The sequence below is a fragment of the Saccopteryx leptura genome, chromosome 11 (assembly GCF_036850995.1).
Source record: "Saccopteryx leptura isolate mSacLep1 chromosome 11, mSacLep1_pri_phased_curated, whole genome shotgun sequence".
NCBI lineage: Eukaryota > Metazoa > Chordata > Mammalia > Chiroptera > Emballonuridae > Saccopteryx > Saccopteryx leptura.
Window position 1 is genome coordinate 60,462,331 of NC_089513.1, and position 27,614 is coordinate 60,489,944.

The following is a 27,614-nucleotide window of genomic DNA, read 5'->3' on the forward strand; positions in this document are numbered from 1 at the left end:
TTTAAAAATTGGCTCAAATAAACTCTTATAAAAATTCTCAAAAAGGGAGGATAAAAAGACTCAGTATTCTAAACAGTCCAGAGATGTATTCTGATAATTCAGTGAATTATCCAGTACTGGAATTTCCCAGTACAGTTCGTTTACTTATTTATTTTAATTGTTCAAATGATTTGAGAGAGAGAGAGAAAAAGAGAAAGAGAGAGAGAGAGAAAAGTATCAATTCTCTGTTCCACTTCGTTGTGTACTCATTGGTTGCTTTCTTGTAAGTGCCCTGACCGGGGATTGAACCGGCAACCTCTGGCATGCAGGATGATGCTTTATCCACTGAGGCACCTGGCCAGGGCACTAGTACAGTTTAGTAGGACTTGATAACAAGCATGGTGCTTTCTTTTTTGAACTGTGGACTGGTGACTGTCAGTTTTCTTCTTTCTTTGCTAACCAGACAGAAGTGGGGAGACACTCGGGCCCCCTAGCATCTGATCCCCTCTGCGTTTACATCTGATTTCTGATAAAGGCCCCTGATAAAAGCCATTGGTACTATATCCATGAATATTCTGTCGTAGGAGTACCTCTTATTCTGTCCATACAGATTTCTAGCTCCCACTTTCTTATACAATACAGAATTTTTGCTCCAATGAAAGCTCTCTGGTCCGAGGACTAATGGCCAGTGGCAACATGTAAATTACTATTGTCTATATTACAGCAGAAACCTAACCAGTCTCCCTATCTCTAAATTAAACATCACCTTGTGATTTTCCTAGAGCATAGCTCTGATCATGCAGCTTGATTAAAAATCTTGAATGCCTTTTCAGCGTCGACTACAACTTTAAGAACCAACTTTTTCCTAGCCAAAATGTTTAGCCTGAATCTAATAATTAGAAACAATCAGAAGAATCCAGATTGCGACAGTATAAAAGGCAACTAGTCTAGAAACTACAAAAATGCCAACGTCAAGCAAGGAAAAGAATGTGGTGAAAAATTCCATATTAAAGGAGTCTAAAGAATCACGGTAAGCAATACTATGCATGACCCTCAATTAGACAGTGAGTAAAAAAAAAAAAAACAGCTATAAATATTGGGATCATGAAAATGTTGCAAAACTAGATTACGGTGATGGCTGTACAACCCTGTAAAGATACTGAATCTGTAGAACTGTACACTTTAAATGAATATACTTAATGGTATGTAGATTAAATCTCAAAGTTATGTGGATTTTTTGACAACTAGAAAAAAATGAATATAGACTATATAGTAGATGATTTTATCACTGTAAAATTTCTTTTGAATACTGTAACCTTCAGACACCACTGGTGGGGATATAAGATGATGGAGCTGCTGTGGAAAAGTGGCAGGTCCTGAGACGTGAAACATACTGCATGGCCCGGCAACTGCCCTCCTAGGTCCGTATATACCCAACAGAACACCTGTCCAAGCAAAACATTTCTAATATTCTGCTATCCACAACTCAGTTCTTGTCCAAATGGGTTTTTGCTGTTCTCTGAATAGGTTCCCCTCCCACCTAGAAACCTTTCCTCTCTGGTCCTCTCATTTCAATTCTATACTTCAACTGAACTCCCTCCTCTCATCTCCTACAGCCCTTCTATTTTTATGGCATTTAATTTATTGCAAATGATTTATGTGCTCATTTGGGTTCTTGTTTTATAATATATTAGCAACTTTGAGACTTTATTTTGCTTATATCTGTATGCTCTATGGTAATTTCTATTGCCTTATTTTATTTTATTAATTTATTTTTAAGTAAGAAGAGAGGAGATCACTATGCGAGACAGACTCTTGGATGTGCCCTGACTGGGATCTACCCAGCAACCCTCATCTGGGGCTGATGCTCAAACCAACCGAGCTATCCTCAGTGCCTGAGGCCAATGCTCAAACTGACTGAGAGATTTAGCCACTGACTGTGAGAGGGAAAGAGAGAGAAGAGAGAGAGAGAGGGGAAGAGAAGAAGATGGTCAATTTTTATGTGTAACCTGACCAGGAATTGAACCTGGGACGTCCGCATGCTGGGCCAATGCTCGAGCCACTTAGCAAGCCGGCCAGGGCCTCTAATGTCTTTTTAACTTTTATTTGTTATATACACAGGTAGCTCTGACTGTCTGAACACTATCTGAATATTTGCTATACTGACATGCAAAAATTATTATCCAGAATTCACTCTCTAAATTGAAAGTTCACTGTACCAAATATGTGTGTATCTGCCAGTGGAAAAAAAATTTATGTTGAAGTGCAGGCAAAACATATGTAAAAAATATGAGACCTGCCTGGGTAGCTCAGTTGGTTAGAATGTTATTTGGATACATTCATATCCTGAATATTTGCCAAGATTGTAAGTTTGATCCCTCATCAGGGGATATACAAGAATGAACCACTGAATACATAAGTAACCGGAGTAGCAAATTTATATTTATATCTCTCCCTTCCTCTCTAAAAAAAAAATTCATTAAAAAATATGAAAGAATACAGCGTTTCCACCCGAGGAGAGAGCCTTTCATGGGTCCCTACATTTGCTTCTGCGGAGCCTGGGTCCACCACAAACCAGGTTCTGATTTTGATGGAATCTTTAACGTTGCAGTATGTAAAAACCTATTTTTTTATCCAGTATTGTCATTTACCCAATAGCAGTTCACACAGTGTTATGCATTACATACCTGGTTTTACAGGTGTTTAAGAGAATTTTATGATTTGGGGAAAATCAGTTATGGTTTTGGCTGGGCTGAGAACAAACACCATTTTCCCATCTGACACTCACGGACACAGATAAAAGTGAAGCGGTCCCCAGAAAGAGGGCTGGGGGGGGGGGGCGGAGTAAAGAGGGACAAATGCTATAGAAATGTTTACCTGAAACGTATGTACTCTTATTGATCAATGTCACCCCATTAAATTTAACTTTCTAAAGAGAAAAGCAAAAAAAGCCCTCCCCCCTAAAAAAAGTGGCTCTGGCTTTCCAAAAATGCACTATATATGCATGTTTTCAGGAATAGAATGAGTATAAATATCAAGGGATGCCATTACTTACTTTAAGAACGCAATTCCAGAGCGGTAAGGACTATTCTTTGATTCAATAAAATCTTTTTTTGACACAGCTGGGCCTAAGGAAACTATACCCCATGTAAGAACATGCGAAGTGGAACCTGGCCAGGTTTTCCGTATGTCTACCCAGTACAGGCCACAGCGGGGCTGGGAATGGCTCCTGCGGCCCCTGCCTGTGGAAGGGCATGGAAACCCCTCATGGCGGCACACACAGCGGGCTACTGCCCACACCTGTCTAACGAGAGTCCTTCCCGCAATGCAGATGCAGAGGGGAAGGATCCGAATGACGTGTCATTTTATTTACCCAATAATGGAATTAAACTTTAATACTCAATTAAACAGTTTATAATTTTATAAAAGCCATATTACCAATTACATATAACTATAGTACAAACACTACATAATTGTAAAAACATCAGGTATTCATACCATTTATTTTCTGTACCATGCTATGTATTTTAGCATCTAATTGTAGATATTAACTTTTGTACTCAATTAGTATTTTATGAAACTATTTCCAACTGGTGTCTGTTTACAAGTGCTGGCTTATTAGGACTGAAAACTCTTTGAGATCAATGATGTCATCAAATACTTTTTAAATACCCTCAGATAATAAACAAATGGTTACATTAATTCAACAAAGGGCCTATATTAGTTCGCATCTCCTGACCTCATTACAATACAGTCTCATCTCGTCAAACATGTTATTCTTACCTCTCACTGTGCTCCTCCATAGCATCTTGCATTTTGGAGGACAGTCCTGTATATCTGTCAGCTGTCAGTTTTTCTTCTTCTAGTCCTATCCTGTTCCCATTGTATTTTTCAGTCGTTATTTTGGATGGTGAATGATCAAAAGCAGGACATAAGTCTTCTTTAGAAAGTTCTTTCCACCGTTTCTAGGTGAGGAAGAGAAATAAAAAACAAATGCAAACACTCAACTTTTGGCGGTTTTTTTTGTGACAGAAAGAGACAGAGAGGGACAGATAGGGACATATAGACGGGAAGGGAGAGAGATGAGAAGCATCTACTCTCCATTGCGGCTCCTTTGTCTCCTTAGTTGTTCAATGACTGCTTTCTCATGTGCCTTGACGGGAGGTTGGAGGATTATAGCAGAGTGAGTGACCCCTTGCTCAAGCCAGTGACCTCAGACTCAAACCAGTGACCTTGGGATATCTATGGTCCCACGCTCAAGCTGGATGAGCCCATGCTCAAGCCAACGACCTCGAGGTTGCAAACCTGGGTCCTCCGCGTCCCAGTCTTACGCTTTATCCACTGCGCCACCACCTGGTCAGGCAACTTTTGTTTTTTCTTAAAATAATTTATGAATTTAAATTCTATAGTCAACTAACAGATGAATGAAAAAGGACCTTATTAGATTATTAGTCATAGTAAGACGACTTTAGCCAAAGCCAGATTTTGCTGGCCTCCTAATCCACAGGTATGTAACACTGGAAGAGATCTTCAAGCAAGTCCCCGTAATGCCAGAGGACTTTAATTTGGTCGTCCCTACCAGGCATACCATCAGCTCTTGGTAGCAATCCCATTGCCAGGTTTGGAGAAACCCTTCTAGCCTGTCTAGGTTTCAAAGCAGGCAGGAAGTAGACCATGAAGAGAAATTACATTTTCTTCATCTATGAAACAGGAATGTCATCAGCTACCCCAGAAGCCCGTTGTGATTAATAAGATGATAGTGCAAGGCCTGGCACTGTCTTGCAAACAGTTCCCTTTGCCCTTCCTGCCACCATCCCTAGAGAGGACAAGGAAGAAGAGGTGCCGAGTATAGCTGGGCCTTTGGAAGATGAAGGTGGCGACAAAGTACAGGCCAGAAAGGGAGAAGGCATATATCCTCGACACGGGACCATGGACCTTTCAAGGGCTGGGAGACAACCACCCACCTCCCTGTCAACAGCAAGAGCAGGAGTGGAGCAAACAGGGAGAGCCAGCGGTTTTGATGATTTGTAACTCTGACACTGCACAGAATGACTTGGCAGAGACATGATGGCCCTCTTTGAAGATCCTATCAAGGAAAGATGGAATCTCAAATCTAATGAAAAAGAAACTCTACAGCTGCTGTTTCAGGACTGCCATGATTTTGAACAGAAACGTTAACAATGCAACTTATGTTATTTATGGACCTTATGGAACACTCACTTCCTGGAGTTACTCTGATGCAAAACAGCATTGCTAAAAACAATGCTTGATAATTAGATTTTTAAAAATCCTGGAAAATTCAACTGATGAACTGATAGTTTCTAACTTGTCTCATTCTCATACAACAGGAATTAAAAAGAAAAAGGCATTTATCACACCTCACCTTTCCTATATGTCTATTTTATTAAGTTGCATATTAATGTATATTTTGGTTTAGAGTAGCAGATTCAGAAGACTTAGAGAATGTATAAAATTCAGTAATTTGTTATATTTGGAGAGCAGTGAGTAGTACAGTTTGGTATAATTTGGCTAGAAGGTAAGAACATGCAGAGCTGGACCCTGAGAGAGGAGGCCAGAGAGGAAGCCGGCCTCAGGGACAAAGGTCTCTGAACTTCATTTGAGAAACAATGGGGCAGAACTGAACTCTACTGAGCAAGGACCTAAGAGGACTTAAACCATATCCAGAAAGAATATATTGCCAACAGCTGAAAAACTACTAATGACGGGACATATGAGTAAGACACTTTTCACTGTAGATGACTGTACCGTTTTTCTTTCTTCCTGTTTCAAATTTTTGTTAGTCCAAATAGATATTTTATATTGAAGTGCAAGATTCTAAGCACTTACTATACCCTACACTGTTCTAATGCATCAAAGGTACTAGTTCTTAATTCTCAAAAGAACCTTAAGGGGTAGGTATTACTACTGTTCTTATTATACCCCTTTATAGATGAGATGGTTGAGAGAATTTAAGTAATTTGCCCAAGGCTATGTAGCTAATGAATAGTAGGGCCAGAAGTGGGTTAAAGAGCCTATAAACCCTCATGATTATCTGTAAAACGTAAATCAACTTCAGACACCAGATCGTTTAAGAAAGTGCCCAATAAAAATGCCTAAGTTGTCTCCAGAATTTATGCCAGTCAATTTCTGAAGTTTCCATTCTTTACTAAGGCCTACTTATAGCAACTCGGCCTTATACTTGGACAAAACTCAACAATGTCAATAAACAAGATTATACCAAAAATCAGGTCTTACTGGGCCACATCCCAGAATATGCAACAAATTCAGAATCTGTCAACAAGAAAAGCACTCATGAAAAGGGGGGGTATCAATGCTGATTAAAAACAAAATGTCAATTTGCCATGGGTCTGGGCAGCAAACTCACTAAGCAGGCACTCCAAAACCACCTGTTCTGGCTTGTGAAGCCAGGGAATCAATTCTGCACTCAGCTGCCACCTCGTTCAAGCTCTAGTTTTAAGGTCTGAAGTACAGCTATCTAGACCAGGGGTCCTCAAACTACGGCCCGCGGGCCGCATGTGGCCCCCTGAGGCCATTTATCCGGCCCCCGCTGCACTTCCGGAAGGGACACCTCTTTCATTGGTGGTCATCCGCATCCTGTGCTCCTGGAGTACTGTATGTGGTGGCGCTGCAAAGCGTGGTGTCGCTCACGTACAGTACTACTTCCGGTGACGTGGGATGCACGCGTCATGGCTCCGGAAGCACGTCATATCACTTGTTACGGCTAGCAGTGACAAATATGGAACTGGACATTGACCATCTCATTAGCCAAAAGCAGGCCCATAGTTCCCATTGAAATACTGGTCAGTTTGTTGATTTAAATTTACTTGTTCTTTATTTTAAATATTGCATTTGTTCCCGTTTTGTTTTTTTACTTTAAAATAAGATATGTGCAGTGTGCATAGGGATTTGTTCATAGTTTTTTTTCTAGTCCAGCCCTCCAACGGTCTGAAGGACAGTGAACTGGCCCCTTGTGTAAAAAGTTTGGGGGCCCCTGAGCTAGACTGACAGGTTTTGTTCTTTCTAATTCTATATGCGAGTTGAATCCCACATGCTGCTTTGAGCAGTGCCCCACATATTGCCTACAATCCCACTCATTTCTGACTGAGGAAAGCCGCTCAAAGGAGCAGTAAAACGATGTAATTAAACTTGAAACCCACTGTAATTTGTTAAAAGTGTATCATTCACCAACTACTTTATTTGTACTGTCAAATTACCAGCCTGAGATCTTTCAATGCCAATTCTGAATTGCCTTAAAACTGTATCTAATAATGAAAATATCACTCACATCATATACATCTAGATTAATACTGAAGTGAAGACAGATGTCCCCTCTTAGGAAAAGTACCAGAGAGGAAGGAGTGTATGCAGCCGCTGCCGCTGTGGACCAGACTCCTCTCTGGAGACGCAAAGGTCCAGGAAGTGCCCCCGCCCATGCACTGCCGTGTCCGCTGGAAAGAAGCTTCCTTCTTCCTGCTTACCAACATTTTATTTCCCAAAAACCAGAGACCATGAGGAGTCAGCGGTATGGAGAGAAATAAGAATTTCCTAAATTGGTTATCATATACATATATGTCAAAAAAGACACTTTTAAGGTATAGTTATATTTATTCAGTTTAGGGCATGTACATATAAAAAGTAACTTGAGGTCTTTGTAAAATTCTAAGAGAACTCCACGTCTCAGATTTCTGTTCTAAGCTAAGGTTCTACTACAGTATTGTCCAATGAAAAGTAATGTGAGACACACATATCATTTTAAAATATCTAGTAGCCATGTTTTAAAATAAGATAAATTTTAACAATGTTTTACTTAACTTAAAAATATTGCCATCTGAATATATCAATAATTTTTGAAATTATTTTAAACTTTTTTCTCCTTGTATATAAGCCACTTTGCATAAGCTACTCTGTTTATACAAAAATACCTACATAAGTACCTGTTCTTGCTAATTGAAAGAAATTCGAAGAGGATTTTTCACTTTTGCAAAACTAGCAAAAGGGTTTGTTTTGCAGTGAGCTGTTACGCTGAGCAGCGAAAACAGCGCTGCTTCTATCAGATGTTATTGTTATTTTAGGTCTTATGTGTTATTTGGTATAGGTTGGTAGGTTGTTTTTTTGAGTCTGAGAATGCTCAAAAATGTTTACATATAAATTAATAGCAATTGCTTCATTTTATGCCATTTCAGCTTACAAAATGTTTCATACGAATGTTCTTTCAGACAGCGAGGAAATGTGTACTCAACAGCACAATGAAGGTAACTGCTACAGTGCTGGACAATGAGGTAGCAGAAGGAAAAAGAAATCTATGTAAAAAACCCAAATCTATATATGTAAATACATACTCCTGGAAGAATACATATATGCCAAAATTGTTGCAAATTTGAGGTGGGTGAGTTAACAGGGATTTCCCCTTTGTACTGATGATATACTTCTATGTTCTTTCTTTTATAACATGTACTCTTATTTTTTTTTTTTTTTTTTTTTTTTTTTTTTCATTTTTCTGAAGCTGGAAACGGGGATAGACAGTCAGACAGACTCCCGCATGCGCCCGACCGGGATCCACCCGGCACGCCCACCAGGGGCGGTGCTCTGCCCCCCAGGGGGCGATGCTCTGCCCGTCCTGGGCGTCGCCATATTGCGACCAGAGCCACTCTAGCGCCTGAGGCAGAGGCCACAGAGCCATGCCCAGCGCCCGGGCCATCCCTGCTCCAATGGAGCCTTGGCTGCGGGAGGGGAAGAGAGAGGCAGAGAGGAAAGCGCGGCGGAGGGGTGGAGAAGCAAATGGACGCTTCTCCTATGTGCCCTGGCCGGGAATCGAACCCGGGTCCTCCGCACGCTAGGCCGACGCTCTACCGCTGAGCCAACCGGCCAGGGTGTACTCTTATTTTTATAATTAAAAAACAGTATCTCATAAATTATTAGAACCTTGCTAAAATCATTTCTGTGAAAGATGACACCTCCGAATAGATGACATGATTGGTAACAATCGTGTAACAATGATTCTGAGTACCTGAAAGACATTTCCAATGGCCCTATCTGGAAGTGGGCAGAGGCTGCCTTGTGTTTGAACGAGGTGCTGACAACGCTGAACTGAGAATCTGATGGCTACAGCCGACCAGATCAACTGGGATGTAAAGTCCTTCAAAGCCACAACCTGCACTGCATCATAATAAAGACCACAAAAAAAAAATGTGTCCATACAACTCATCTGAACTGAAAAAGATCCTCAAAGTAAGTACATATACCATATTTCCCCATGTATAATATGCTCCCATGTATAAGATGCACCTTAATTCTGGGGCCTGATTTTTGGAACGAAAAAAAAAAATTTTACATAAAGTTATTGAACTCAAGTTTTATTCATCTATAATAATGAGTGCAAAAACAAGCATGAAAAAGCGGTAAATGCAAGTAAAAAAATCTACAACCACTGTATAAGATGCATCCAGTTTTTAGACCCCAAATTTTTGGAAAAATATGTCCGTCTTATATATATGAAGAAATACGGTATATTCTCAAACTACAAACACAAAACTTGAAAAACACAGATAGGCAGCCATGGGTCCCAAGGAGCACTGGCTTTGTGACGTGGATGTACCTGCTTCTGATGTGTCTGCAACAAGCAGGACATCGCACACCTACATGCTTTCTGAGGTGCTCTTTTTCAACCCTAAACTTTTAACCAAGAATGAAACTATTTGAAAGTTAAGATGCGAACAGATCACAAAGAGCTCTGTGGCCTGTTACAGGTCCTTTTGCTTGAACGGGCAGATTTGTTATGTGGTACCTACTGCGCTGCCTGTTTTGTAGACGCACTGAGAATTATACAGGAGAATTATACACTGTGAAGAGGTTTTTCTCCCAGCTGCAACATCCAAACTAAAACTGACCTGTCTGCAGCTTTTGTGGCACTGGCTGTTGTTCCCTTAGGAACTCTTATTGGATCCCTCTACTTCCTTTGCAGGAAGGGCCACCTTCAGAGGGTCAGTTCAGTCCAACATGATATCAACCTGGTAGAGACAAGCCACACCAGTGCCCACAACAGTCATGGAGAACAGTGAAGGAATATCAAAGTGAACTGAATAATTGCTTCTTTGTTACATAGGCAGAACATGAAACACACTAAGGATCTTTATTAAGCAGACCCATACCCAGTCTTTACAAATGGAAATCAAGTCAGTCATCTAAAAATCTCACAATTTCCAATCAAGAGGATTTAGAGACTTCTGTTTCCATTAAATTTAACTTATGGGGGTGCTAATCTACAGTTGTATTATATGGACATAAAATGACAAAAATAGATTTCTTTCTTTTTAACAATTTTTACGTAGATTTGAAAAAGTTTATTTTATATTCTTTGCATGTTCATTGTGTTAAATTTGCAATTTTAATAAATGGCAAAACTTTTGCAATAAAAGAAAAAGAAAAAAATGTTGAAAGTGGTGGGGAAGAACTCTAACCAAATGACAGCACCCTTTCCCACAATCACTCAGCTGTGAGAACAACCACGAAATGAGCAGGACTATAAATGAGATTAAGTTCTTAGAAAAAAAGGCCGAAGTTTAAGGTTTAAAAAACACAGTTCTTGGATACTGACAAGGGAAGCTACAAATGGGAGAGCAAGAAGTTAGGAATAACTATTTAACTTTTTAAAAACTCCAAATTTAAATTGGTAGAAGCTCATTGAGATAAAAATAAATGTTTTCTTAATTTGAAACATTTGAGATGTTACTTCTCTTAAATCACTGTTTACGGCCAAACAAAGCGGATATCCCCAACAACTGACTTCTGAAGTAGGTCTCATGTTGTGGGGTTTAATCTACACAATGACTGTTTTACTGACTGATAAGTAACCTAAGGTTTCCATTCAATAAAAAGTATATTTTGGCCCTGGCTGACTGGCTCTGTGGTAGAGTGTCGGCCCAAAGTGTGCAAGTCCCGGGTTTGATTCCTGGCTGGGGCACACAGGAGAAGTGCCCATCTGCTTCTCCACCCTTACCCCCTCTCCTTTCTATCTCTCTCTTCTCCCACAGCCAGGGCTCCACTGGAGCAAAGTTGGCCCTGGTGCTGAGGATGGCTCCATGGCCTCCGCCTCAGGCGCTAGAATGGCTCCAGTTGCAACGGAGCAACACCCCAGATGAGCAGAGCAATGCCTCAGATGGGCAGAGCATCGCCTGCTGGTGGGCATGCTGAGTGGACATCAGTCAGGCACATGCGTCAGTCTGTCTCTCTGCCTCCCCATTTCTCACTTAAGAAAAATACAAAAATAAATAAATTATTTCTTAATGCTCTTTATTTAAAGATTCAAACTAAACTTTTCAATAAAATGTAAACATTTTTATTGATAAATGTAAAAGGTTGTCATAGTTCAAATAAAATCAGAACAAAAAAGTTATTTAGCTACTGATTGTTTAAGAATATTTTTGTATGACTGCAATCTGTATGACACTTTTAACTACTCAAACTTAATTCCATTATGACAGATGGTTTGACCTAAGTTACAAAAAGGCTTATTCAGAATATTGTTTTAGGTGCTAATCACAGAAATTAAAGAGCTACTAAATGTGTTCATATAAGAGAAATATAAAAAAGAGATTGTCGACGTAGGCCCAACAAACAAGAAAAGGAGGTCTGTTGTTACTTCTCTGTTTCTATTTTACATTTCATGTTAGCTCACAATACAACTTCTGATCATCAGTCATTGAACTTAGCTTTTGCAAATGTGGAATATTTTCATGAGAATAAAGCCACCAACCTGAGAAAATATAACATTCTACTAGAGTTCTATTGTGTCTCCCATAATTACATTGCTCATTGTTATAAAATGAAATATCAAATATATAAACTAAGTATTTTACAATCCCAGGTCAAGTTTTTTTTTTTTACAGAGACAGAGAGTGAGTCAGAGAGAGGGATAGACAGGGACAGACAGACAGGAACGAAGAGAGATGAGAAGCATCAATCATTAGTTTTTCATTGCGCGTTGCAACACCTTAGTTGTTCATTGATTGCTTTCTCAAATGTGCCTTGACTGCGGGCCTTCAGCAGACCGAGTAACCCCTTGCTCGAGCCAGCGACCTTGGGTTCAAGCTGGTGGGCTTTTGCTCAAACCAGATGAGCCCGCGCGCAAGCTGGCGACCTCGGGGTCTTGAACCTGGGTCCTTGGCATCCCAGTCTGATGCTCTATCCACTGCGCCACCGCCTGGTCAGGCCCAGGTCAAGTTTTTGATGGGTAAAAGAACCTAAACTGTCTGGTTTATTTTAATGATGAAATGCTTAAACCCTCCTTACATTAAAATTTTATTTTCTTGAATAAAATCTTGTTCCCAGTAGGGCTTTAGAGTAATAGGCAGGATTCCACAGGAGGGGCTGAGGTATAATATCAGGAAATAAGCTTAAATTTTTTTAATTTTAAGATGACCAGCTGGATTTACCACATCAATGAAAATATGCATTTTGGAAGGGAGACTATAAGTGCTTAAATGGAGTGTAATTACTAAATGCTAATCATAACTATAAGTTTACCTGTATATTTGAATCTCCCTTTATGAACTTTGCTCCTTCTATTATAGTCATATATGAAAATCTGAGTTGATCTGGTGTCTGAATAAGTCCCATTCGATATTTTCTCATATTCAGTAACAGTTGTTTAATGTTAATATCATCTCCTTTTTCCATCTGCAAGAAAAGTAGAAAGTAAATTATTCAAGCCATTTGTTGTTAAGAGTTCAGGAAAGAGAACCAGGGTTTTATGTCCTATGTTCTTCCTCAAAAACAAGGATCACTGCCACCCCAGGTGCCCATCTCCCCATACATGAACTGTTCAGGTAGTAGATGGAAGACTTCCGGTCCTTTAGCTCATTCATAACTGATTCCAAATTACAATAACCTCATTCACTTTGGCCAGTGTTTGCTCTAAGGAAGGATTTATGACCAGTGCTGGTTTAATGCAAGTAAAAATCCACTGAGATCAGTGCTCTTCTTTTTTAAAAGATGATGGCAGGAGTAAACCTTCTGCCCAGTGCTCTTCCACCATCAGCCATCTGGAGATGGTGAGGGAGGGAGATGGACAGAGCCTTGGCCCAGTGACACTGCTGAGCCACTGCACCAGCCTGGACTACTGCTCTGGAATTATAACCACCATGTCCCCCCAACCCAACTGAGAAAGAAGAAAATTGTTGAAATTATGTTTGGCAGAAAACGAACACAAACATGATTAAGCATTATTATTATTATTATTATTATTATTATTATTTTTAGAGAGATAGGGACATTGAGCTGCTCCTATATGTGGCCCTGACCAGGGAATAGAACCGGCAACCTCCGTGTTCCAGGACAACGCTCCAATCAACCAAGTTATCCAGCCAGGGCTTAATTTTTATTGATTTTTAAAGAGACAGAAAGAGGAAGGGAGAGAGAAAGGAAGCATTCATTTGTTATTACACTCAGTCGTGCATTCTGTGGTTGCTTCCCGGGTGTGCCCTGACCAGGGATCAAACCTGTATCCATGTCATTTTGGGATGATGCTCTTAACTGACTGAGCTAACTGGTGAGGGCCAAAGATGATTAAGTTTTAATATCCAACATTAACAGAATAGACACCGGTATTTTAATCATGTCAAACTTCACGTCAATGTACCAATCCAATTTTTGATTGAAATATACTATACATAGGCAGAGTGGTGAGTAATACAATAGGTGTGTGAAGACTCAACTGTTCTTATGCCCTACAAGTGCAGCTGAAAGAATATAAATGACTTTTTTTTTTAAATTCATTGAGAGGAGGGGAGGCAGACCCGCATGTGCCCTGACCAGGATCCACCTAGCAAACCCCCTAAAGGGTGATGCTCCGTTGCTCAGCAACTAAGCTCTTCTTAGCACCTGAGGTGGAGGCCACATAGAGTCTTCTTCAGTGCCCAGGGCCCAGCTTGCTCCAATCGAGCCATGGCTATAGGAGGGGAACAGAGAGAGCGAGCGAGATAGAGAGAAAGAGAGAGAGAAAGAAAGAGAAAAGCGAGAGAGGGAGGGGTGGAGAAGCAGATGGGTGCTTTTCCTGTGTGCCTTGACTGGGAATTGAACCTGGGACATACACATGCCAGACTGACGCTCTACCAGTGAGCCAATCGGCCAGGGCTATAAATGAGATCATGTTCTTACAAAAGAAAGGGCAGAAGTTTAAAGTATGAAAAAACACAGTTCTTGGATACTGACATTAGAATTTTCTTCGGCCAGTGGAAACAATACGAAAATAAAGCCTAAAATGCGATCAGAAGCAGCACTTACCAGAACCAGACAGGTATCTACTAGAGAGAAGGTGCCTGACCGCCCGATGCCTGCACTACAGTGGATCACTGCAGGCCCATGTTCAGGATTCAAGGAACCAGATTCTCTCACTTTAAATAAGAAATTGAGAAATGAAGCTGGTGATTCAGGGACTCCAAAATCTGGCCAAGTAGTATAATGAAAGTGAGATATTGTTCTGCTTTCACCACTCTAAAAAGTAAAAATCAAAGGGGAAAAGTTAGTTCTAATATTTTTCTTTTTAAAAAACTACTTCAAAAAGGTTAGGTGTTCTGGATAATGCTTTCAATCCTATGCACTTTCTGTGCCACAGTTTTTCCTTTGGTTTCTGTTAATCATTTACACAAGTTTAGAAAGATTTTCTTTAGAAGAATTTAGAATATGCTAATAATAGCTAATGAATTATTTTACAAGTGTGTTCTAAGCTTTTTATGTATTAATCATATAACAATTCTATTAAAAACCATTTTCCAGGCCCTGGCCGGTTGGCTCAACGGTAGAGCGTCGGCCTAGCGTGCGGAGGACCCGGGTTCGATTCCCGGCCAGGGCACATAGGAGAAGCGTCCATTTGCTTCTCCACCCCCCCTCCTTCCTCTCTGTCTCTCTCTTCCCCTCCCGCAGCCGAGGCTCCATTGGAGCAAAGATGGCCCGGGCGCTGGGGATGGCTCCTTGGCCTCTGCCCCAGGTGCTAGAGTGGCTCTGGTCACGGCAGAGCGACGCCCCGGAGGGGCAGAGCATCGCCCCCTGGTGGGCAGAGCCTTGTCCCTGGTGGGCATGCCGGGTGGATCCCGGTTGGGCGCATGCGGGAGTCTGTCTGACTGTCTCTCCCCGTTTCCAGCTTCAGAAAAATACAAAAAAAAAAAAAAAAAGAAAAAAGATATAAAAACCATTTTCCAGATGAGAAAACTGAGGCAAAAGGTTAAGCAATTTATTCAAGGTCACACATTTAGAAAATGGCACAGCCAGAATTTGAAGAAGCAGGCTGGTGTAGTATTTGGGTTCTTAACCACTAACCTGTACCATACATGTTGCCAATGGGTTTTTTTTTTAACTCTTTTTCCTGGTTTTAAAAATGTCTACCAGTATAATTTTACATCTTTAATGGTTTCCTTTTTAAGAATTCCAAAATTCCTTTTTTATATAATCTCTCCTGTTCTATGAGTTATCTTGTAGCTCCTGTTACACAGGCATTGAGGAACAACTAAAGAATTAGTTTAAAACAACAATCTTTACATTTTTTAATTGCAGTTGCTCTTCTAATTGCTGCTGTTGCCCACAGTAACAATTCCAGTCCCAGAACTGTTCACTGCCATTGCTGATAGGCCAAAATTGTTTACCAACGTGCTAAATGTTCCTGCCTCTTAAGCCTGCCTGGCGTTTACTGTCACTTCCTGGATATTCCTGATGATCTTGTATTTCTGACTAACTCATTATGAAAATGTTCCTTAGCTTCTGCCAATTGTCTTTTGACCCAAGGAGCACTTACGTGCCTTATACCCTTAATTTCTATAAACAAAGCAATAACCCTCTAACATGTCTTTGCACCATCTTTCAGTCTTATTATAAGACATTCAGGAGGGAGAAGCCAAAGAAGCAACATAAAAAATCTTGAGATTTTTAACAACTACCAGCAAAACATTATTACTGTAGTATCCTGCTTTCAATACAAGTTTTCAAAATTAAAGTCAGCTCTCATTTTTAAAATATAAAATTTCCCCTTTTCAGTAGAATTAAGAGTCCTAAGTCCCAGATTAAGTTATATCAGGTATAGCACTGATAAAAGTGTAGAAATTAAAAAAAATATATATTTAAAAAAATTTAACTATAAGTTTTAGTGACTAATTTCTATGAATATCCAGATTTCATAATTACAAGTACTCCAGGATCCATAGGTTCTCAATATATTAGGTTGTAATAGAAGATTTCCCTATTACTAAAATAATCATTGTTGTTACTACAAAACATTTCCTAATTAAGTACCACTGGTAAGTGAAAGAAGTCAGACTCTAAAAGATACAGAATATAGGATTCCACTTACATGAAAGTCTTGAGAAGACAAAATTAGGGGAACAGGAGCAGCTCTGTGGCTACAAGGAGCTTGGAGGGGGTGTGGCTAACCACACATACACAGCACAAGAAAATCTGGGGGTGGGAGGCTGGGGGTGGCTAGAACTGCTTTGTATCCCGATGGGGAGGGGCACACTACTGAATGCACTGTCAAAACTCAGAACTGTACACCAAAAAGATCGTGTCTAACTATATATAAAAAAGAAATTAAATGTACTATATTTATAAAAAGGTTTTTAAGCATTCCAAATTAAGAAGGTTTTTACAAAGTCATAAAGGAGCAGATAACACCTGACAATTGCCTGCTGTGGTTATCAGCCACCGTGCCAAACTTGGTCCATGAGAGCCTACACCAGGTACAATGTGGGCTTGGAATCTCCCGGGTCTTGGGTGGGGGGTGCAGGGACTACAGGACTCTGCTTGTGAACAAACGGTGCTCCTTAGGGTGTGGCTCTGTTCCTAAGTGGTTGTAGGCTCAGTAATTGCATCACCTCTGGCTTAAAACCTATGTTACCTCACGATCCTCAACGGCTGCTTGCTTTTTCTTTGCTTGTATGATTTTGGCTCATGACTTATGGTTCCTCTTTTTTTTTTTTTTAAGTTTGAGGTCTGGGATACTCAAAGCCAGTTCCCAGAAATGCTCACAACCATTTGTATAATACAGTCTTCTTCACTAATAGATTTCTGAAAATCAGTCTTTTTCTTCTCCTACCAGACCAGACTAAAAACCTTCTTTAATAATTTACTCCTACTGAAAAAAAAAAAAAGATTAAAAAAACACAACTCACAAAAATCACATAAATCCCCCAAAGACCACATGAAGCAGGAAGAGCCACGTGTTTACTTATGGTATAAAAGAAATGTTTATATGCATGACTGGACCCAGTTTCCCTCTTTTTCACATGGGCGAAAAAGGCTTGCCAAAGAATAGAGAGCCAAAACAATATTCATCTTTATTCCAAACAAGGTCGGCATTTAGGCTTTTTAGCATGTCTGAAAAACTTCTTATTTCAAAGCTGTGGAAGCAGCCTCCGCTTCTGCAAAGTCAGTATGTCACTCTGGTGTTCTTTCGGTGAGGCCAGCCGGTCCTTCCCAGCCCTGCCCACTCTACACCTCACACCCACACACACACACACACACCTGGTCTGCACCCTTCTCCAGCTGCTCTGCGTGTGCCTGCGCAGTTTTCGCCACAACGTGCTGCATTATGAATACCACACTCTACACACAAAAATGTAAGTAGTTCACTGTTCCTTTTAAGGCAAAAACCTTATTTCCATTTTTTGAAGAATTCTAAATTTAAAGTCTCTGAATAAGGATATCAAACACATTTATATAGGATGGAGCAAACACTGGTTTACAGTTGTTCTTATGGAAAGTAATACAATAATTACTAGTACTTCAAGAATAAACTGTGTTTCACGTCCTCATAACACTGTGTCTGGAGTGTTCTGCCCCACCCTGCACACTGAGGCCAGGAAGATACGATAATCTAGGAGCCGAGCAGGTATCAGACAATGGAGAGCTGTCAGGCTTCTGGCAATGGCAATTTAAGTGTATGCCATCGAAAGCCATTCAAGGTAACTTTTATTTTTATCTGCAATATTCATAAGATTATATATTTTCCAATTAATATAAAAAACCTATGCAGCTGTGAGGTTCCAGGTCTAATTACTTTTACTTTTAGACATATACAGAAGGTACTAAGATTATGTTTCCAAAAAACGTTCATAGCCCCCCTTTCATCATTTTGTGAATGGGGTTTAAAATAGTACTTACCCGAGAAGCCATCCTGAGGAATAAATGAAACAACGAGCACAAAGTGCCTAACACAAGCTTGCACGTGATGAAGCTTAACACACCCTGGCTACTTCTGAAACTAATGCTCACTAACTGCCTTTACTGTAGCCCTTAACAAGCTCCAAAACTTGTACAACTCGCCACACTTTCAATTTCTTCACTTAGTATTTCCTCTGCACTTGAGGAGTAGCAAAGCTCGTTAACGATGTCCCCTATGTATCAAATCTGTACCTTCATTGTCGCTGCCTCAGTTCGGTGTCTCATTACTTTTGCCAGGATCAACCTACTGTCCAGGTTCAATATTTAGTTACTTGGGTTTATTTTGAAAGAGTAACAGAACTCACCAGATCTGAAGGAGAGGAGAGTGACAGGAATAGTTCAGCATGGGCCCCCATGAAAAAGCTTATGTGAGAAGTACAAGTCTTTTAGCAAGAACAGATCCTAAGTGCCTGAAGAGGATAAGGTAGACAAGGAGGCAAGGACCCGGCTCAGCCGGGTCACACACTTCGGTATTGGCCACGCCTGCGTTTGAGAATAAGCACTCAGGTGTAGTGTGTTTTTACAATGCACTCAGTGTAATGACAGAAGGGAGCTCAAAGATAACAGGTAAGAACTCTGCCCACGGGGAGTTGAAAACCTTGTTATACGGAGTCAAAATATATACATACAGGAGGCATGAACAAGTTAGTAAAATGGTAAAAATTTACTTATGGAGAGAGGCTCGCAGCTGTTAGAAATGAATACATCACGGATATATTATTAAGACCTAGGTAAGAAATGAAGCAAAAGTGTTAGCATGTGAAGAATGGGTCGGCTATAAACAGGCAGGGAAGAGAGAAAGACATTGCAAGTCGGATAAACCTTTAAGCTATTTTGACTCAAATCCCAGCTAAACATCATAATGATTAGGTACTCATCTGTTTTGGGCAAATCTACAGGAACAGAGAAATAGAAGGCCAGCTGTCGGCATTACAAGAGTATTCCTGGAACCTGATAAACATAAAGTTGGCCAACAAAATTACGGAAAATAGTGAAGGGCAATTAAAAAGAAAAACCTGACAAAGAAGGACTCTTGACCTAATGTTTTAAAATCCCCTTGAAACCACCTTCATCGCTTAAGCCGCAGGGTCACTTTAAAAGCAGAGATGGAATCTCTTCATTCAGGGGCAAAAGTTCCAACCTGTAGCTCTCATCAAGACAGTGGGGACAACTGCTGGTATGTAGCTTTCCTGTTCCATTAGCTGAGAGGTCGGGAAGAGAGCAGGCCTGCACAGACAGCCTTGGCCCGGGATCTGTTCATAAAGCAAGCCTGACTCCTTCAGAAGCCAACTGGTTTTCTGCGGCTCAGGAATCTCAACGAAGATCTGCAGAAAGATCTGCAGGTGAGGTTGGCCTCACTCCCCTACTTCATTACCTTCTCTTGTTCTCTCTGGATTTCTTTCTCCCTCAGTTCTTTTCAATTTTCCTTGCTCCTGCAGTCTTTCCAATCCTTAACATACAAAAGAAACAGATATAGACAACTAACGCTAATAACTGTGGATCTTGCAGTGTCTCTTAAGCACTGGTATAGTATTAATTAACTGATCCTTATAACAACCCCATGAGATAGGTGCATCATTATCCCCATTTTGTAGATGAGAAAACTGAGGCACAGAGGTTAAGTAATGAGACGAATCACACAACCAGGAGTGATTGAGCTGGGACTTAAACTCAGGCAATCTGGTTCTAGAGTTTAAATATTTAAAAAAATGCAATTCTACCTCATACTGAAATTCTACTTTATTCTAGTATTCCTAGTTCTTACTAAGGATTATAAAATAGATAAAAGCAAATGGCTGCTATTTAATTATTATAGACTCTGAACCCGGAGCAGTAAGAAATTACATAGTTGTTTGCAACTAAAATATAGTAGTTGGCCAGCTCACATGGGGACCTCAACTTCAGGAAGATGCTTTAGAACCAAGAATCTTCCTTTATAACAATTAGCATCTTTTTCAAAAGACTTAACCCCATATCATCAGAAGTTAGGAGATCAGGATTTGACTTTTGGTCTGTTACTTATTAGCTGAATAATCCTATTACCTAAAGGATTTTAGTTGTTTTTTTTGTTTTTAAATGAGAGCCCTGGCTGGGTGGCTCAGTGTGGTTCTGGCACACTGAGGTTCGGGTTTGATCCTGGGTCAACCACAGAGTGCACAACTAAGTGGACCAATGAGTTGATGCTTCTCTCTCTCTCTCTTGCCCTTTCACCCCAACCCTCTCTGTCTCAAATCAACGAAAAAAAAAACAAACAGGGATATTAAGAATATTTACTCTAACCACATTCCAGGAAGACTGTGGGTCAAAAGATATATGTATGTAAAAGCGCTTTGAAAACTGATAAAAAAAAAATACAAAAGTCATTCTATTTTATTATTTGAGAGAAAATCAATTTTCAATTAGATTTCAGAAACAGGGAAAAACATCTATGCTCTTCTCCACTTTAATTCCGTAAGTAGATGAGGTACCCGGGATAAATACCAAGAGAAGATGACTCAGAGAACCATGAGAAGTTTATGGGAATACAGTTCTGTTTCTGGGAACAGTGCTGTACAGTCCAGTATCAAATAGCTGCTGATGTTTCTCAGTGCAGCTTAAAGACATATGTAAATGGAATAGCTGGTGCAGAATAAATTCAGTAAAGGAAATTAAAAAATAATTCCCAACCCTGAGCTTCTCAGATCACCTAAAGAGATCACAGAATAAGCTTAGTCACGGATATCATGGGAAGCTGGACCTGGCCTTAAGTACACAGCATGCACTTGTGCTTACAGGATGCAGTAAAAACAGAGGAGTGCCACCACAGCGGCCATAAAAGGGACTTCTACGTATCTAAAAAGTCTTTTTATGTATATTCCTTCTGGGAGGAAAGGGGAGGGGAGGGGAGGGAGGAAGGGAAAGAAGGAAGGGAAGGAAGGAAGGAACTTCAATCTGTTTCTGTCTGTACCCTGACCAGGAATAGAACCAGCAATCACTGCACATTGGGACAGTGCTCTAACCAACTGAGCCGCCCTGGCAAGGGCTAGATTAGGTACAATTCTTAAAGACACTTTATGGCAAACATTTCTTATTTTCCAGTTTTCTTAGTTTCTAATTTCATTTCAGAATCACACTCGTTTTCTATTTTCTAGTTATTCTAACTACAACACAAGGAGGCAAGAGAGATAAGTGAAAGGGGGAGAAAGGTCTCGATCCCCAGATTGGCGACAGCTGGTGTACAGCCCACTATTGACAGGTATCGCAACCAAGTACCAAGGAACAAGTCTTATCTTTCTGACAACTATCCAGGTACATATTCTTGAGACCATGTGCTCAATTTATTTCACCATTTCCCCCAATTCAATAATGATACATTTCTGTGTGATGAGTCACTTGAATGAACAACATTTAAGTTCTTTTCTTAACTAGCTTGCTACTCTGAACAGTTAAGCACCAGGAGCTGTGGCTGCTGGGCGTGCTCTGCACCAGGTGGTGGGCATACACGACCGACCAGATTGATCTCTACAACCCCTGAAATGGAGGTATTGTTATCAAAATGTCCGTGCTGCTCCAAACTTCAAATCTAATAACGAAGAGAACCTGAAATTAATATAATATTGTGTGTCAAATATAATTTTTAAAAAATGTAATAAAGAAAAAATCTTAAAATCTTCATATAAAATCCGACCTTTGGGGCATGAAAAGTCTTACATTGATATTTTCTAATTGTAGTAGATGCACTGTATAATATGACTTCACATCTTCTGACAGGAACTTCACACTGAATCCTGTTTCTTTAAACAGCATCTCCCGGTCGTCTTTTGTTGGCCAGTACTGTGCACATTTAACCTGAATTTAAGAATATGTATATATATATTTTAGTATATAAACATTATGAAACCATAAAAAGTTGGGGAAACAAACCTTACACACATACATGCTATTTTTCAACTACCCAAATCTAAGAACAGTCACACTATATTTGATGTTTATTTTAATTGAATGGGCATTTTATAAGAACAGGTATGTAAAATGTTCCTACAACTTATACACAAAAAAGCCATTACCAGATATATATTCATAAAATAAAAATGAATTTGTCATGTTTAAAGCATGACAACCTATTCATAAAATAAAAATGAATTTGTCATGTTTAAAGCATGACAACCTATAGTTTGACATCATACTGGTATATACTTTGATTCCCAAAGTAGCAAACTCTTGCAAGAACCTTATATGCAAACAATATTTAAAAGGCTTTATTTTATAAGTATTTACCATAAATACCTATCAATCTTCTACTAAATACTACATATCTATAAATAACACAGCACACTTAGCTACTAAAATTAACTCAGGGAAAAGAATCAGAAAATAAGCCCTCTTTACCTAGAGTTGTTACATTTGGCAGAACTACTAATACGGAATTCATATTTGTGATAATAAAAGCATATTCTCAAAAGCCAAATTATGAAGCCAATATACTGAGGCAAAGTAAGATAGTCATTTCATTACAGAACACATTATTTCAGAAAAGAAGGCTAATTAAACTATAAGGAACAGAGGCATGAATAAATAGAAAATATCTTAAAAGAAAAAAGAGAAAATTAAAAATAAGAAACAAAGAGAGTGACTAACAGAGAAAAATTGTAACAAATTAAAAAAAGGCAAAGAAAATCTAACATGTATATAAAAGAAGGACCCAAAGAACACCAAAGCAAGCAAGGAAACAATATTAAAAATATGATTCAATACATTTTAAAAAAAAAGAGAAAAAAGTATTTCAAATCATATATTGAAAGAGTATACTATGCACTTGGAGAAAGGGACCCGGAATTATCAACTCTAAGACATTTTTGGGTAAAATTAATAGAATTTGAAAAAAAAATCCTTTACTATGTTAAAAACAAGTGACTATGCTCTGGTTAGTTGGCTCAGTGGTAGAGCGTCGACCTGGCATGTGGATGTCCTGGGTTCAATTCCCAGTCAGGGCACACAGGAGAAGTGACCGTATGCTTCTCCACCCTTCCCACTCTACTTTCTCTCTCTTTCTTTCCTCCCACAGCCATGGCTTGATTGGTTCAAGTGTATCGGCCCCAGGTGCTGAGGATTCCTCTATGGAGGATCTGTGGAACCTCCGCCTCAGGTGCTAAAAATAGCTCTGTGCAAGATGTCCCAAGATGGGCAGAGTATTGGGCCCAGATGGGGTTTGCCAGGTGGTTCCTGGTCGGGGCACATGTGAGAGTCTATCTCTCTATATTCTCCCCTCCTCTCACTTGGAAAAGAAGAAGAAAAATTTAAAAAGATTTAAGAAAACAACAAGTGGCTTATTTATAAAAGAAAAAAACAAGATTTCCATTTGACTTTAACAGTAATTTGTAAGGCCAGAAAGAAATGGACTAATATATTTAAGCTGCTCAAAGAAAAGCAAATATAACCTGAGGATTTTATGTCCTGCTAATCTGACTTTTAAGCATTTAAGACAGCAGATAAACTCTCATCAACATCTAAGAAATCAGAAACAACAATGCCCATGATTCCTTTTGTAGGATCTACCAGAGAATGAGCTATATAGATAGGACTGAAGAGACATCAACAAAGACTGGTGATAATTATTAAATACTCATTTACATGTAGAACTAAGATTTTAAAAGTCATATAAGAGAGACTCCAGTATGCTATACACTCTGACAATGTAGGTAAAGCACAACTTAAAAATAACAACATAAGAGAATTGGGAAAGCATAATTTTAAACACTTTTCAGTTATTTTGGTGATTAAGTTGATAACATTTATATGAGCAATCTTTGTGTGTAATTTGGGACAAAGTAAATGTGTCCTTATAAGACATTCTATATCCCTAGTGTCTTTTAAGAACCAGGATTCATGGTATGGAAAAAGATAACAAATATAAGGTAGAAAGGGTTAAGCCAAACCTATAGTCCTAAATTTGAATGAAAATATCAGTATGAACTCTTGAGGTATTGTTATCTTAAAATACAAGCCTATTTTTCTCTAGCTCTGTTCATTGAAAAGTTTTGAAAACAATGACCAACCCTTAAAGAAATGCCTGATTCTATGAAGAGTATAAGATGAGCCCTTAATATGTAGTTATTCCAGAGAGCAAGTAACTATTAAGGATTTAGGGCCCAACTTGAAGAAATTCCTGCTAGCCAATGAAGGGACAATTTGACTACTGATAAGAATAATAACTTCAATGGAGTGAATGAATCAAATATTTTTAAATCCATGAGTTCATAATAACTGATACTTCCCCTCCCTCACACCAAAAAAATCCTAATTGGTCACCGGTTAAGGACACTGGAAATCAACTCTAATTTGAGAACTTCTTTTTTCTATATAAAAGTGGTCAAGTACCTAGAATAAAACAAATTTTAATAGAAGCATTTCAACATCAACTCAAGAAGGAATAATAAAATTGGAATAACACCTCTTCATAACCCCTAATTAAGGAACTAAAGACTGAACAACAATGGCTGCCAACATCATAAAAAGAAAGATAATCAGGTATTACAGGCCTCTTGGTAAACAACACACCACCATCTATGAAGTAATCATCCCCCAAATAATTAACTATCTAGATCCAACCACTATAAACATGATTTCCAAATTCTGGTAGCAGTCTTATTAATACAGTAATAATACACCAAAGTGAGGGATGAGACCAATAAATTATTTAGTTTGCAAAGCTGCTCAAACTGATCAAACTGACGGTGTCATCATCATTTAATTTTTAAATCATATTGGAAACCATGAGAAACCACTGCAAATGACTGCTGGATATTCAAGTATATTAGTGCCACCTCAGATTATAAATACTAAAGTAGAAAAATTTTAACTACCATAGAAAACTAGCCACTATAAATTTAGAAAACAGTGAGAATCAGGAATTTGAAGAAGAATAGTCCAAGATCTTAAGGCTGGAAGAGACCTTAACAATACTTTCCAATTTGCTTGTTTGATAGAAAATGAAAGCTACAGAAGTTAAAATACTTAAAACAAAATTATACCACTAATTAGCACTGTTTAGATTGTATGTCAAATTTCAAAAATTTCCCACTTACTGTCTCATGACCTAAGAGCCAATAATAAAGGTTTAAAAAATCGTATCACTTTAATCTTTCACAAAATTTCCAAGACTTTGATAACAAATTGTAAAGAGTCTAATAAAGCCTAGGTGTTCCAAAGTTCTATGTATAATACTAATTAGTATTTGTTCCATTATATTTATATCTTGGAAGGTCTGCAATTGTTACTTAAATATTTAAGGTAAGAAAGGAAAAGGATACATTAATTCTTTGGGTCAGAAACAGCCTGACTATGAGCCTTCAGTAATTAAAGGCCTAAAGTTATGAATGAATATCCCAAAAGAAGTATAAAAGTATTTATAAGCTAATGAGCACATGTAGTACACTAAGTTGTAAATAATAAGTTTTACTCACCGATTCTTTCTCTACAACTCGGTTTAGCATGACAATTGCTTTCGTCTTTTGCTGCCAAACCATGAGCCAGAAATGACAGCCTGTATTAGGAAGCGGACCCTGTAAGAACAGCAAAGAAAAAGTATCTAAGAGAGAGGTGACAGAGTAAGGCTCAAAGAAAACTCCTTCAAGTATGCTTCTGGTCTGAGAACAATGTATTGGATCATAATTAGTAAATCAAGACTTTAAATCCACTTGAGTTAAAAAAAACATGTCTGTATCAGTAATAAATGATCAAACTGACTTTAATTCATATAGGCATAAAAGGAATTTTTCAGACTATCAGGTCACTTTCAGAGTTGAGGACTGGAGAACCAGGGTTGGGTAGGAATAAATGTCAAGGCAATATTCTGCACAAAGAAGTGTCAGCTGGGACAGTGCTCTATCATCGTGCTTTGCTGACACTGCCATGCATAGGTGGCTGTGGGGTTCACACATAACCTATAAGCAAACCAGAGAGAGTCAAATCACAGGTGGGAATAGCTGACTGCTCGTGTTCTAGCTGCAGAGGAGGCAGGCAGAGGAACTTTCTGTCCCCTTCAGCAGAACAAGAGGCCTGCCTCCACCGATCAGGGCAGCCCAGCAAAAAGGAAGTTTGTGCTATCACTGGCCAGCCAGCCAACCAACCCAACTTAGCTACAGAGAATTCCAGAAAAAGTAGAAATTTCAGAATACCTGAACCACTATAAAACTGCTCATCTACAAAACTAAAGCATGTGTGACCTCAATACCAGACTTAAAAGGGGCAATGGTTCCATGAGAAAAAAAATCAAACAATATCATGTACTTCTAATTATCTTTACTTAGTGTTTAACGGTAGCACATGGCAGAAGAAAGGGCAAATAAGAGAAGAAAGGCCACGCCCAAATTATAACTCATTTAAATAAGTGGCAGTTAAAATAAATGAGGCTTCAATGTACTGTAACTAAAATCATTCAGCACACAACCACCTCTGGGCAGTGTGGCAGAGTGGTGGGTCAGAGGCAGGGCAAAGTCACTGGGCCAGCTCAGTCTCGAGCTTCAGCTTCACCAATAAAACCAGGTGCTTCTGGGTACCAGACTGAGCATCTCTAAGGCAGTTGTATTTTCTGGTATGCAATGAATGGATGCTCTTAAATATTATTTGATTTAATAAACTCTATACTTCTAAGTTATTAAAATATTAGAAATATAGTGAGAATCTCGAGAAACTCCTACTTAATATTTGAGGATACTGTTCTCACTCAACACCTACTATGTATTGCTTGATCTACTTCTAAAACAAAACAAACAATGCAAAGGTAAAAAGAGCAATGAGCAGATCTCCAGTAAAATGAGTATCTTTATTTTCATCTAAAAAAATGAATGTATCAATCCACCAATGAAGTCACTCCGTTGTGTGTACACCTCCCTTCCCACATTCTGTTAGTGGTTCTAAAAGGGGACAAGGGCTTATCTCTCAGCTTTTCCACTTCCCAGCAATACTAGTAACTTTCTTCCTCTGCAAAATGGAGATCCATACCTAGGGAGTGACATAGTTTTTAAGAAATTCATAAAACTCAGAGGAAAAGATGACAAAAAAGAGCAACAAAGGATAATCAGAACAGCTAAGTATTTTTTTATTATATATATACACACATACATATATTCATATACACACAGCTCACAAAAATTAGGGGATATTTTATTGCTTCATATTCATTTTGAAATATCCCTTAATTTTTGTGAGCAGTATAATATATATAAATATATATCATGTATTTAGTGAGAGGAAGGGAGGCAGAGAGAGACTCCCGCATGTTTCCCGACTGGGATCCACTCAGCATGCCCACTAGGGGGCGATGCTCTGCTCATCTGGGGCATTGCTCCATTGCACCTGGAGTCATTCTAGCGCCTGAGGCAGAGACCATGGAGCCATCCTCAGTGCCCAGGGCCAACTCACTCTAATCA

General features: G+C 39.1%; 1 protein-coding gene and 1 pseudogene across 2 annotated transcripts in view; one reads left to right on the forward strand and one right to left on the reverse strand.

Moving 5' to 3' along the window:
* PTPN2 (protein tyrosine phosphatase non-receptor type 2) overlaps window positions 1-27,614 on the reverse strand; it is a 106,241-nt gene that overhangs the window by 9,095 nt on the left and 69,532 nt on the right. For both annotated transcript variants that reach the window (XM_066352519.1, XM_066352518.1), the window contains exons 4-8: window positions 25,647-25,745; window positions 21,895-22,032; window positions 14,281-14,490; window positions 12,523-12,675; window positions 3,763-3,944 (exon numbers count right to left, since the gene is read on the reverse strand). In XM_066352519.1, the coding sequence (XP_066208616.1) occupies window positions 3,763-3,944; window positions 12,523-12,675; window positions 14,281-14,490; window positions 21,895-22,032; window positions 25,647-25,745 (782 nt within the window). The remainder of the gene's footprint in view (window positions 1-3,762; window positions 3,945-12,522; window positions 12,676-14,280; window positions 14,491-21,894; window positions 22,033-25,646; window positions 25,746-27,614) is intronic.
* Window positions 9,708-10,058, forward strand: LOC136383455 (pro-neuregulin-4, membrane-bound isoform pseudogene; annotated as a pseudogene).